This window comes from Trachemys scripta, chromosome 14, assembly GCF_013100865.1.
Source record: "Trachemys scripta elegans isolate TJP31775 chromosome 14, CAS_Tse_1.0, whole genome shotgun sequence".
In the NCBI taxonomy this organism is placed as follows: Eukaryota; Metazoa; Chordata; order Testudines; family Emydidae; genus Trachemys; species Trachemys scripta.
Window position 1 is genome coordinate 22,910,701 of NC_048311.1, and position 14,043 is coordinate 22,924,743.

The window sequence follows — 14,043 nt, forward strand, 5'->3', positions numbered from 1 at the left end:
GGCTGGCCTATCAGGAACTGCACTATAGTCTGAATCTGGGAGTGGGAGATAACAAGATTTGGCGTAGGGGTGATGAGAGAGATGGCTTCAGGCTGAGAAGGAAAGTCCTGGGGATTCCTACCTGCTGCTCCTAGGCCCAGTCCTGGACCTCACCCTGGCAGCTCCAGCCTTGCTGGGGCCTGCTCTTCCTCCCCTCCCCTGGACATGAGCAAATTTAAATATTTCTATTGCAGGGGCACTAGCACCTCTGGCTAGAGTTATAGTACAATTCTAAGTTAGCTGGTCATCCAATCACCACTGCAGCTGGAAGTCTGGATCACATGGTGTCTGCTCTCTCTTGGGCTAAGCGAACACCAGAGGAGTCGACTCGAATTAACTCTCCCGTGAAGACAACCTTAGAAGCTTACACTATTGTAGAATATGGATAGCTGTGTCACGTACAGCAGGGCAGTCATTACGCTTGTGCTTGATACTCTGTACTAAATCTTTCTAGATGAAAATCAATATCCTGACAACAAAACCCCAAAGGTCTAGTGCTCTGTAGGGACCAGTAGCCCTGAGAGAGTGGGGGGCAGGGCCACAAGGGTGCAATCTCCCAGCCAACCCAGAGAGATGCGTTTTGGAAAAGTGAATGATCAGGCCAAATTCTGAACCCCTTCCCAACACCCACCCTGTGGTGGAGAACGCCATATTTATGGGGCTGCTGAATAGATGTGGTCAGGAGAGGTACAGGGGCCATGAGGAAGCCAGAGCTGGTGCTGAAAGACCAGGGCCCTTGCAGTGTCATGAGGTTTGTGAATGGATTCAATTCTTTCCACTGAGAGGTAAACTCTGTCCATCCACCCCAAAGCAATCAATGAGAAACTCCATGAAGAGTTTCCTTAGCCCACTCCTGCTGGTTTTACCTGGGGAGTATGCAACCTGACTCTTGGTTACAGATATTACACATTTACATCAGTTACTTAAGTTGAAGTTATTTGGCCATTAGTTTAAAACTATTTGACAACTGTCTTCTGGTACCAATTGTTACACATTTAGCATGAGGCTACAAAGAAAACACCAAATCCAATGCATGTTTCATATACATATTTATATATATTTCATGTACAAAGTTACATTCTGAACCCCAAGGATTCAATAGAAATAAATACTGAAATAACTACACTGCTATAGGAGCTTTCTTGCTCACAGAAAAGCCTCAAATTTTAACAGACAGCAAGTTGAACGCTGTAGTATCCATCTCAGATTACAGAGGCAAGTAAAATTCAGCGTAAAGTGTCTAACAGACAAAACTGTCAAATTACAGACCATAAAATGTTTAAAATATGTTTAAAAGGTTGAGAAATGTGCAACAAAATTAATAAAGGAAACTTAATTTTGTTAGAGGATGGGACAGACATTTAGTGTATAGAAAAATGCTCTGAGGTGCAACATATGTCGTTACAATATGGCATAACCCTGTTAGAAAAAATATTTAACTTCCGCATAGAGCTGTAATTTTTTTTTTTTTTTTTTTACTGTGTGTCTCATTTTACAGACGAGGGTCACTTACAAGACCCCAGCTCAACAGGGTCACTTACAAGAGTGCTAAATCAGGTTTAATCCTTTGGTAACTTTTATAATACTCACATGGAAATAAATATTCAGTTACACACCATTTTAAAGACATACGTTCTTTAGAACAGTTAGTATAATAAAACAGATTTAACATTTGTTTGTTACTAAGGCAGCCTATGATAAAGTGTCTACACTCTGCCAGCTCTATCTGATCCAACGCAGGAAGACCTTTACAAGAAATTAACAATACAGCAGCTTATATAAGTCATTTTACCTTTATCATGCAAACACACTTATCCAGACAAGTAATGTGCTGCATATTTTGTGCTCGAAATGTTTCCAAACTATTAACAAGCTGTAGCTATCAAGAAATTAATTCCTATTTATAGGACGTTTAAATGACAAGTCTGTGATGCATAAACACATTCTTGAGATTTAGATTTTTAGGAGTTTGTCATCTTGATGCATGGGGTTTTGCGTGCTTTACCCACCTTTCAAAGTGATCTGGAATTTATACATCCCAGTGCATTGTGAGGAGAATAAGTACGCCCTTAACCTACTGTTCCTTAGAACAGGGGATAAATTTTAAAATGAAAATGCAGAGTAGTGTGCAACCCCCTCTTCTACACCCACAGTTGTACTGTAGTGACAGGTAGTGTTTCCTTTAAAACCCCTCCACTATTGGACAGACACTTCTGTCTCTGCAGCCATTTGCAAGAGCTGGTCCATTGAAGTGACTAGAATGGCACAGTGTACCAGACTGGGCAAAAAAGACTAGGTATGCACTTGCCAGACAGATCTGCTCTATTTGACAGCAGTGACGCAGTTCAAAGAAACAGTTCATTAATAATTACAAATAAAATGCTATACAAGATTTAAGGAACAGAATTGTGCGTTCTTTCTGAGAATACGTGAATGTGAAAATCCATTGGCGCGTAAAGCTTGTAGAATGTTTTCCAAATAGCCAATAAGTTAAATGTAAAAGGAAAGAGGGCAGGAGGAGCAATAAAATTGCATCACTGTTAAAGTTTAGTCAGCATTTTTCTCAGACACCAATTTCATGAGATATAACTCAAATGTGCTTGAAGTTCAGCATACAAATCTAAATATATATATATTTTAAATAGGTCTTTCTTATAACAATGTTTAAGACGGTCTGATTTTATGTACTTTTTTTTATTTTCTCAAGTTCCCAGATTTCATATTTAAGCCAAAGCAATTCAAGATTGATTTTAAAAATGAAAATTTGGAAAGTGATTTGTGAACACCACTCATCACATTTGGCATTCTGGAGAGAAAATACACTACCAAGGTGTTAGGCATTTTTAATAAGGATTTTTACTACATAGCCTATGTCCTAAATACATATTTACGAGAGTGGAACAGTTGTGTACAAAATATGCTGTTTAAAAAGTATTTATACATATAAATCTAACCAATAGACCTGAATGGAGTTTTTCTGGTTTATCAGATATGATATGCATTTGAAAAAAGCTGCCTAAATATATATTTACACAATAGACCTCAGCTAAATGTGTTCTTTTAAAAAATTAAGAAAAATATATAAACACGTTTGCCTGATAGACCAGAACTGCTCCTATTGCATAAAAATGTTTAGGCAGTTTTAAAAAAAGTTTGTCTATATTTATTCCTTTGAAACTGTTCCATTCTGTCACAGATTGCTCAGACAGTCCCAGTCTTTTGGGGATATGTGCTGAATGTTCAGAATCAAAAAAATGTCTGTTTTTCAGAGACTAAATTAAGGAACATCCTGGCTAAGAGTTAGACATTTTACAGAAACTCTATAGAAAGGGTTCAACTCAGTTTTGATACCAACTCAGGAAATTCAAAGCAAAAGGAAGACACTCAATCCTGAACTCACTCTATTGTGGTTAAAAAAATATATGGTGAGTAGACAGAATGTCCGCCTTGATATTAGACTCTCCTGGCTTCTGTCAGTTAATTCAATCTTCATGTTACTTAATCTGTTAATGTGTTTTTCTTCTCTCTAAATAACATAGTATTTCACTACCTAACCAGGGGTATGAAACTAACAATTATGTGTTTTTTGCCTAATTACAGAGCTGAAGTTCCTTTGCAATTTCATTTGGCAGAATCTATTTTCTTTTTTGTAGTCCGTTCTCTTGCTCTGTTTGAGGTCTCTAACCTCCATAATAGTTACTCATGAGTTTGACTAGCTAGGCAGAGAAGATTATTCTAGGGTCTAAGAAAAGATATATGGATTTAAGTCATGAAGAAAATGAATGTATCCCCTGCTCAAGGATTTTACAACTTTTCAATTTTATAATCATCCCAATGTCTAAGTGTCCTTTGGAAATTACTGAGATGTTGCCATTTGACAAGGAAAAAGTGAGAAGACTGTTCTCCAAACTAGTTGTTATTGAGGGTAGCAGTTCTCAAACTTTAGAGTTCTTCAGCAGTCAAACATGAAACTTTATTTAAATATTGTTGTTTTAAGTTCTTCTATACAATCCCCTCTTCCCCCAGAAGTTTTGATGAAACCACAAACAAAACTGTATACACTATATAAACAAGATGGGTCAGGTTTGAAAATAAAAGTTAAAATTTACAATTCACTTTAGCCCTCACTGAATGTAGACATGAATCTTGATAATTCATCTGATATTAGTTTGTCAATGTTATAATACACTGGGAATAACTTTGCTGTTTCACTCAATATGTTGTGCAGATAAATTAATCTCAGTTGTAATGAAGTTTAACTCAATTAGTGATAGAGAGTGACACTAGCAAAAGAAGAGAACTACATTAGATTGTTGTGGTACAGTAAACTGTCTGGATTGCTTACCAGTGGTCACCAGTTTTGAGAAATGAAACACTGATTTTTTCATTATACTGATCTTACCTATGTAACACTGGTGCAGTAAAACAGCACAAGCTAATTCCTGTATTGTTACGGTCTGACAGATTTGCAATATAAAGTTAAACAGCAAAGAAATGCTTCAACACCATGTAGTGAAACAGATTCCGCAAAAATAAAAAACCAAAAAACATGCAGAAGCCTTTTTTCAGTCTCCAGCTGCTTCTTAGTGGGTTCACTCATTGCCATACATTACTTGCCACACTATCAGGTGACTCCTCTCAGCTTTGGCTACAGAAGGTTCAAGTTGCAGAGCTTCTCCAAGAAGTTCAGATTCCCCACCTTCATCACCTGAGAAACGACAACTTAGATTCAGCTGAACATACCAATGAAAATAAACTGGTCTTAGCACTATACACCAGGAAGGGTCAGTGTGGTAACAGGCAAGAATACACAGTAAAAGACAGTTGCCATCTGCCCCTAGAGCCACAGCAGATTCAAAACCCTTAACAAAAAAACTAAGTAAGGAAGCTGGAAACCTGCCCTACAAATATTCCACAACAGTGCATTCTGAAGACCATATTTATTAATACTAGCCCTGGCCTAAGTTAACTGTAACTGATAAATGTCTCATTTCATTTATTTTCTGCTAATCTAAGGTTTGATGCTAGGGTACATAAAGCAAAGTAGAAAAGGGACAACGTTTACCCTGCATATCACCCAAGCAGAAGTGTTGACATGAGTGGGACCGCAACAGAGAGGAAGAGCTTGCAGACACACAAGCCAAATAAACAGAGCCAAGCATCCAGATACATAAAATGCTTCTCTGACCTAGGAGTAGAAACTGAATGCAAACTGTCACCATGAAATGTTAATGTAATCTGTACAGAAGCTGTAACACTTAAAGTCTGCTGTGAATTCTTTAGTCTTTCCTTTCTCATGACTTGTTCTCATTTTAACTGCTTCACACCATTAGTTTGTCTCACAACTCAACCACTGTACCTCAGTCCTAACCTGCATTAACCCCCCGCAGTGCTGCACTGATGCCCTTGAACAGAAACCAGTTATGGCAAAACAAGTGATTTTGCAATATGTATGAATAAATGGAGGTTTGGCCTAGATCACCTGAACTACCCTCTGAAGTCTCAGAGTAGCAGCCGTGTTAGTCTGTATCCGTAAAAAGAACAAGAGTACTTGCGGCACCTTAGAGACTAACAAATTTGTTAGTCTCTAAGGTGCCACAAGTCCTCTGAAGTCTGTTTACAGATAACAGGCCAACACACTAACCCACTACAGCATATAGCCCTCACTGTAGTTTGTATGTGACATCTGTACAGAAGAGTTTTAATATATCCAGGTGATGTGGGAATATGATGAAAACATTAGAAAGGCTTGAAATGGGGTTGTCTGGGTAGGTTAGACTGATTACATCGAAGTATGACTTAGGAAGCTAAACATTGCCTGCATCTTTAGATTGATCTTCAGTTGTATGTTGCTGTTTTTCACCAGATAGTAGTGTGCTACAAAATTGTGCTGTCTTCATGGAATCTGAGAATATTTTTACACTTTATATTAGAGAGATGTAAAAAAGTGCTGGAAGTGAAGCAGTCAAAACTAGATCCATCAATCATGAGATTATCAGCCACACTTTTTTCACTAAATTCTCCATTTGCAGGGCAGTACATTAATGTTTGACTTTGATTTGATTTTATAATTTTGGTCAGAAGGGGCAAGGGGTTGTACATTGTTAATAGGTGTAACCACTACAAAGCAGTTAACTCTTACGCTTCTCATTCATGTATTTCTTTCCTAAAGCAAAGGCTTTTGATTAAGTAAACTCTTGTTTATATGGTAAACGTACACCAAGTTGATACAGGTTGGATCAATGCAAGTGTGTTACTGGAACAACAGGAACCTTTACAAACTTCTGTATGAAAAAAGGGCAAGTATAGATCTGAACTGATTTTTCCTTTTTTCTTATAAAGGAAACTTGAACATTTTTTGGACAAAGACTCATGTAATCTTTAAAAATACAGTTTAATATAAATTAAGACAAGGGCACATGCTTCAGCAACGTAAGATATTAACACAAAAGGACTTAATTCCTTGTTGTCAAAGTACTCCAAGAAATACAGTAACATGACTCAGGGCTTGAATGAATATTTGTATGCAGATTGCATTAGCCTTGACAAAGACTTAACTAAAATCTTTTCGTTTTATCCACCTCTCCTCCACTTTTCCACAGCCCGAGTTCATATGCATCACTGACTTATTTGCCCATTAATAAAAACAGGGCTTTGTAGCGGAGCCCAGAGCTGAAGCAGCTCCGAAGCAGTGGAGCTGCAGGTTTTTGCCTGGAGCTGGAGCAGAGCTGGAGCACAGCTCCAAGGAAGACTTCTGCCACTCCCCAAATAAAGTCCTGTTTCTTCTAGCTTAGGTAGTGTAGCTGCATTTCAGAAGTGAAAGGATTCCTAGATAGTTAATATATGAACTACAGTGTATCTAAATGTATGAAAGCATTCTGAAATCCTTCTTGATGAAAGGCATTAAGACTAATAACTCATTCTCGCAAAGAACATGGTTACAGTTTCAATTCAGTCTTATATTAAATCCATACAGCGCTAATATTTATCCAAACAAATTTAGATACCAGAAATGTTCATAAATTACTGTCCCCTTCCTTAGAAGCCTCATAACAGATTTAGCTTTTAAATAGGAAAATAGATCAAGTCATTAACTATCATAAAGCAACTTTACTGCCTTATACAAAGGTAATGAAAACACATTTTGCAAGATCCAACTTCTTACCCATCCTGAAGTCAATATATCCCTCTCCTCCACTTATCACCAACATAGATTTTAAGGGAGTTTGGCTGAAGAATTCTTGGGCAGATTTATCACCTGATAGTTCTGCTCCACCACTGTTGGCTGGGCAAACAACTTGACCTGTATTTCAGAAAAAAAACATTGTTTTTATTCAGCACCTTGAATATGAAATCTCTTCAAGTAACTGATTAGAGACTAATATTGCAGTGGCTTTGCTAGACATATTTTATGGCCATGCATTCAGCTACTCACAGCCTTGATGCTAGACCCCATTAGCAAGAGACAGACTGGCCATGCTAAGATTATTCCTTAACTCTTTAAAGAGATGTGAGATATAAAGGTTACTTACCTGTAACTGGAGGCTCTTTAAGATGAGTGGCCCCTATCTGTGTTTCACGTGTGGGTATGTGTGCGTACCACGTGCCTGAGACTGGAAAATCTTGCAAGTAGTGTCTGTTGATCCATGCCTGTGCCCTGGAGCTCGTCATACTCAGCACTCAGGCTATAAAGAGAGGAGCCGATGGACCGCCTCTCCGGTTAATTCTCTGCTTTAGATCATGACAGGATTCATGGTAGAGGAGAGGGCAGGTAGTGAAATACAGATAGGGACCATACACTTCAAAGAACCTCCAGTTACAAATAAGTAACCTCCATTTCTTCGAGTGCTGGTCTCTGTATTTCACACAAGTGACAGGTAAGAGGTAGTCAAACAGGAGGGGGATGCAAGGATGCACACAGTGCAGATGTCTGTAATACTGCCATTCCAAAGGCTACATCTTCAGAAGAGGCTTGGACTAAAGTGTAATGAAGGTGTAGCTGGAACTCCTGGTTGTTGCCTTACAAGGCATCCAGCATAAGCATTTCTTGAAGAAATACCACTGAGATTGCCTGTGCTCTAGTGGAATGGGAGCACACCTCATCCAGGGAAGGGAGATGCGCTGATATCAAAGGAGCATAACAACCAAAAATCCACTTAGTCTCTGAGTGGATACCACTTGTTTGCATTCTTGTTCTGTTATAGCAAGTGGCTTGGCATTTTTCTAATTGATTTCGTACTCTGCAGGTAGAACGCTTTGCAAAGAATACTGGTAAGTTAACTGATTGATTTATATGCAACTCTGAAATTACCTTACAGATGAATTTCGGTGGAGACGAAAATTTCTTTATGAAAAAAGCATATAGGTGGTCAGCCAGAAGTGCCTACAGCTTGCTCACCCTCTTGGCTGACATGATGGTGACAAGGAAGACAACTTTCACAGATAAGTGGGACACAGAGCATGTGTCCAGTGATTCAAAAGGTGGCTTGGTAAGCAGTGAAAATATAAGATTGAGATTCCTTTGCAGTGTTAGCTTCACTACTGATGGGAAGGTCCTAGTGAGACCCTTCAGGAATCTGGTTGTTATTAGGTGAATAAGGATAGAATAGCCCTCTACTTGAGTATGGAAGACATTGACTGGTCCCAAGTAGACCTGCAGGGAGCTAAAGAACAGGCCCAACTTCGTGAGAGCAAGGAGGTAATCTAGAATAGCAGGAATACCTGCTTTTTCTGGAGATAACTGATTTTGTTGCACCCAAGGAGAGAAACGTCTCCATTTACCTAGACAGCATTTTCTGGTGGAGAATTTTCTGCGATGGTTGAGAATGATTTGAATGGTCTCTAATGTGAACACTCCAGGTCTGACACCCATCCAAATACCAGGCCATAAGGTGAAGAGGGGACATCTAATCCTGCCAGTCGCTTGAGTTAGCAGATCTGGGAAGGGTCATATACGATGGGAAGATGGGTTGATATGTGCAGGAGGGTCCAGGAAACCAGAAATACCTAGGCCAGTTAGTTGTGATAAATCTTCTATAGAATCTGTTGTAGCAGTGGAATAGGAGGAAAAATGTACCTCAGGTGGTCTGTCCGGGATAGTAGAAGGGCACCACTCTTGGGAGTCCCAACTTAGTGGCTGCTCTGGAGCAATACATGTTGGATTTCTTGTTCGTCTGGGAGGCGAATTGGTCCCAAGATGGCAATCCCCACTGAGTGATGATTTCATTTAGCATTGAATTGTGTATCTTCCACTTGTGGTCGGTGGAGAAGTGCTTGCTGAGATTGTCCACCTCCGAGTTTTGTGCACCCAGGAGGTATGTCACAGAGTGTGATGCAATTCCAGATACACCAGTTCCCTAAGGGGATCAACTCTATGCACAGAAGAAGAGATTTCATCCCTCCTTATTTGTTTATACAAAAGACCGTCATCAAGTCGTCCGACATCATCTGGACATGTCGGGATTGTATATGTGGGAGGAATGCATTGCAGACCTGTCTGGCTGCTCTTAGTTCCAGGAGACTGATGGGCATTCTGGCCTCTGAAGGTGTCAACGTACCTTGTGTTGTGTGGTCACCCATGTGGGCTCCCTAGCGTATGAGGGATGCCTCCTTGATTATGATTGTGTCAGATGTGGGAGGAAGGTAAGGGACTCCAGCACGCACTTGCTTTGGGTTCATCCACCAGGCAAGGGAAGCCCTGACATTGGTGAGGACTGTCACTTCGGTATTCATGCTGTGTCTTTCAAGGAAAAATACCAAAGCCAGGCCATTAGGCAATGGAGATGAAGCCTGTCAAACAGCATTAAGTATGTATAAGAAGAGACCATGTTGCCTAGTAGGGAAAGACAGACCTTGACAGTAGTTGGAGGTTTGTGAGTGATGTCTTATCAGGCTGCTCATGGCCTCGAATCTGTCCATAAGGAGGCATGCCCTTTCTGAGGTCAAGGCTAGGATCGCTCCTATTACGTCTACGGTCTGAAAGTCAGTAAACTTCTCTGTGTTCATGCAGATTCCCAAAGATGCCAGGCAGAGCTGGCTCTAGCTTTTTTGCCGCCCCGAGCGGCGAAGCAAAAAAAAAAAAAAAAAAGTGTATATATAGATATATAGGCACGTTCGGTGGCAGCTCTACTGTGCCGCTTCATTCTTCGGCGGCCGGTCCTTCCCTCCGAGACGGACGGAGGGACCCGCCGCCGAAGACCCGGACGTGCCGCCCCTTTCCATTGGCTGCTCCAAGCACCTGCTTTCTTCGCTGGTGCCTGGAGCCGGCCCTGATGCCAGGAGGCAAAGCAAAGATGAACGTTGAAGCTGGATCTTCCTGTTTGGAGCAAGTCCCCATCTCGGAAGATGGTTTAACAGTTTTGTCTCATCTGTGCCACCTCCACTGAGAAGACCTTTGTGAAGACCCTGAGTGCTGTTGCCAAACAGAACAGGAGTACCTGGAATTGGTCATGTTCCTGTCCTATTAGAAATCTGAGAAACCTTCTGTGCCATGGGTGAACAGTCACATGAAAGTAATCATCTTTCAGAAATGAAATTATCAGTGCCAACATAACTACGCAGAATTTGTAAATAAAAATATTTAGTTGATGCAAGTCAAGAATGGGCCTCCATCCTTTCTTGGGAACTACGAAATACGAAGAGTAGAATTCTTTCCCTTGATGTTGAGGTGGCACTTGCTCGATAGCCCCTCACTTGAGGAGAGTGTCCACCTCTTGTCAGAGGATCTCCTCATGAGACTTATCCCTAAAGAAGGGCTGGGAAGATGGTTTGTGGGGAGGCAGAGAAAGAATCTTGACAGGGTAGCCAAATGAGTACTAGATATGATCCACTTTTGTCCATGATTATAGCCCTCCAGCTGTGGGTGAATAATGCTGTGCAGGAGATGGCATCTGTGATGGTTCGCAACTCCTGAGTGTTCCATCAAAAGTAACCTTTACCTGGTGGCTGAGGTCAGGTGGCTGACACTGAGGTGGATGGAGTTGCATATCTTGGTCTTTGCAACTTCTGCCACTTCATATTGGTCAATGACAGAAAGGCTGTGGAAGAAACCTTGGTTTATATACCTGTTTATGGTAGGTCTTCTTCCAGATCAGGGTATACATGCACAGGAAGCAGAGGCTTGTCCTGGAGTCTTAAAAAGTGTAAAGACTCATCTGTCTTTTCGTCAGAGATTAGTTCTGTCAAATATCAGGGGGTAGCTGTATTAGTCTGTATCTACAAAAACAACAAGGAGTCTGGTGGCACCTTAAAGACTAACAGATTTATTTGGGCATAAGCTATCATGGGTAAAAACCTCACTTCTTCAGATGCATCTGCCAGTATCCATTACTTTCATGAGAAGCTCGAGACAACAGGTCTTTTGTTTTATCAGATCTGGCCTCTGCTTTGGAGCTCGTGCTCAGAGTGGAGATGCTTGAGGGCTGAGGCCAATGTATTGGGGGGGGTGTCTCCCCAGTCTGGATCCGACTGAGGTCTCATGGCTTTCTACATAAGGTACTTGCTCTCATCTTACTTGGGCCTGGAGAGAGGAGCAGCAGCAGATACTGCACTTGGAGGAGATATGGGCCTCCCCAAGGCAGCAAAGACAGCACTGGTGGTCATCACTGGCCGAGAAGGAGCAAGGCACAGAAAACAATTCTTGAACCCCAGAATTCTGGGCATAGTCCTTCCTGTAAGGAGGGAAATAGAGAAGGTCCCTGAAGTGAGAAAAACTAATTTACACTAATTATAAAGAGACGACCAAACCCACTAAAATCTATATGCCATTATATTTACAGATAAAGATCCTGCAAAGTTAACTTCAGACACCAAGAATTCCAACTCAGGCCATGCGGCAATAAGAAGGAACCGGAGAGGCAGTCAGTTTGCACCTCCCTTTATACCCTCAGTACTGAGCATGGCGGGCTCCAGGGTGCAGGTGTGGACCAAGAGACACTACTTGCAAGATTTTCTGGTCTCCGGTGCATGCATACCCATCTGTGGAAAACACATAGGGACCAGTGCTTGTAGAATTTCAACTTCTACCTGAACAGTCCAATTGGACAGACAGAAAAAGACCTCTGTTTAACAGCTCACTTGTCAACTCATGCCTGCTGCTTCCTGACTGGTAGAGCTATAATGCTGATCGTAACCTTGTTGCTAAATAGGAGAAGAGAAATGGTCTAAGGCAAACTGGAATACCAGTGAATAGTCTCTTTCTAAGGAACATGTAATCCAAACAGGTTCAGTTTCTCATGAAAGGCTCGAAGCTAGACGTGGGTAGAGTATATTTGCACATATCTTGTGTTTTAACCCCTCATGTTTTAGGGACAGGAAAAAATGACGTAGGTTACTTGAATTTAGGTAGCAATCATTTGTTTATTGTAAATTAAGAATGCAACCAGTCTAGTTTGGTTACTAGACACTGAAATGTAAAGCTAATTCCGTTTCAGTACAACAACATTTAAATCCACTTTCAACAGAGACTTTAGAAAAGAGCAGAGCAATTGCAATTCTTTACATATCATCAAAGTACCATCACCTTTTGAAGCAAATAATCTAACTTCTGCCTTCCTGGGGCCAACTCGTCTGTGTGCATGCACATTCCATAAGGGCATGCATCTGGCATTCTAGTTTCTAAAAAGCGTGCTTGGCTTTTTGAACCGGAGATTTTTTTTTTTTTTAAACACAAGAGGGGGATTCTCTATCAATTGTGCTTCATTCATACAGAATGTTCCTTGATGACAGGAACTGGTCTAGCTAGTGCCAAATTCTTACATTACAGCTGTAATCATCTAGTTTTCATTTCACTACCTTTTTAATAGCAAAGTGCTCAAGTCCTCCCTTCTTCACCACTGCATGGCATCTCCTCCAAGATGAAAGCAAGGCATTTTCTCCACTACCGCCCAGACCATTCTCATACCATTTAACCGGGTGGGGCTTTCTGAACTGAAATGCTGACCCACTGTTTCAGAAGCAAGGAGGTCTCCCCTCCAAATGCACTATGATTTGAAGCCTAGAATCCTAACTCCATTTTTGAACATGGGGTTTTCCCCCTCACATTGGCTTCGCCTGTCTCAACACTGCATCCACAGAGCAGAGATCTAAAAAAGGCAAAACCCCGCATTTTAAAAACAGGAATACAGAGCTTACCAGGTACTGCAACAAAGAACTTAACAGCATCACGGTGCCCATGGAAGCAAAGCTGTGCATGTGCCATTGAACAATATGGTATGAATGTTCCAGGAGTCACTTTATCACTGTTTTCATCCCCATATACACGTATAACACTCCCAGGACGGTTTCCAGAGCCTGCTGCTGTTTTATTAGCTGTAAAAAGAAAAGAACAAAAATGTTTTCCACTTGAAATTTCAGTCTGTAGAAGTGGTTATTTGTTAAGTAACCTTATGGTACTATCTAAAAGCTAAAGCCAATTCAGATAAAATGGAACAGAAGGGCAGAAATGCCAATTCAGGACAGAGCTGGAAAGAAAAAGTAAGACTGCATGCTTGGTTATTTGAAGTACATCACAAAATGGAGTAGGATTCTTATTCGTCTAGCATAATTGTCTTAAGATTTACTTTTTAAAAAACCACTAAATTCATGAGGGAAAAATATCTTTAATATATAATACATCTAATTGATGTCTCAATGAACAAATCCTAAAGCAGTCAAATGTATAACTATTAAAATGTTAAAGGAAGATTTCCTTAGCATCTGTGATTATAGGGTATCCCATTACCAGCACAAACCCCACTAAAAATAGTCAGCTGTGGGCATAAAGGAGCTACACCATTATAAACACTGTTTAGTTTTTGCTAGGATGATTTAAAATCCACTGACAGAAAAGTGCTGCTTATTCATGCTAGACAGACAAGCCATCTCCATTCCAAAGACTATCAAAGGAGTGAAAGAAATGTGATTTGTAATGAGACAAAGTCAACGATGTGGATTAATGACAAAGTTATGAGATATGGTATCAAATTATTTGCTGGAAGAAAAACAAAGTCGGTATGAAAGTTCAGC

The 14,043-nt window shown here is 40.6% G+C and overlaps 1 protein-coding gene across 10 annotated transcripts in view; it reads right to left on the reverse strand.

Annotated features, from left to right (window-relative positions):
- Positions 1-1,072: 1,072 nt before the first annotated feature.
- Positions 1,073-14,043, reverse strand: part of SPAG9 (sperm associated antigen 9) — a 105,468-nt gene continuing 92,497 nt past the window's right edge. For all 10 annotated transcript variants that reach the window (XM_034788971.1, XM_034788974.1, XM_034788970.1 and 7 more), the window contains 3 exons: positions 13,171-13,347; positions 7,205-7,342; positions 1,073-4,747 (listed from right to left, as the gene is read on the reverse strand). In XM_034788971.1, coding sequence (XP_034644862.1) covers positions 4,632-4,747; positions 7,205-7,342; positions 13,171-13,347 — 431 coding nt within the window. In that variant the 3' untranslated portion in view covers positions 1,073-4,631. The remainder of the gene's footprint in view (positions 4,748-7,204; positions 7,343-13,170; positions 13,348-14,043) is intronic.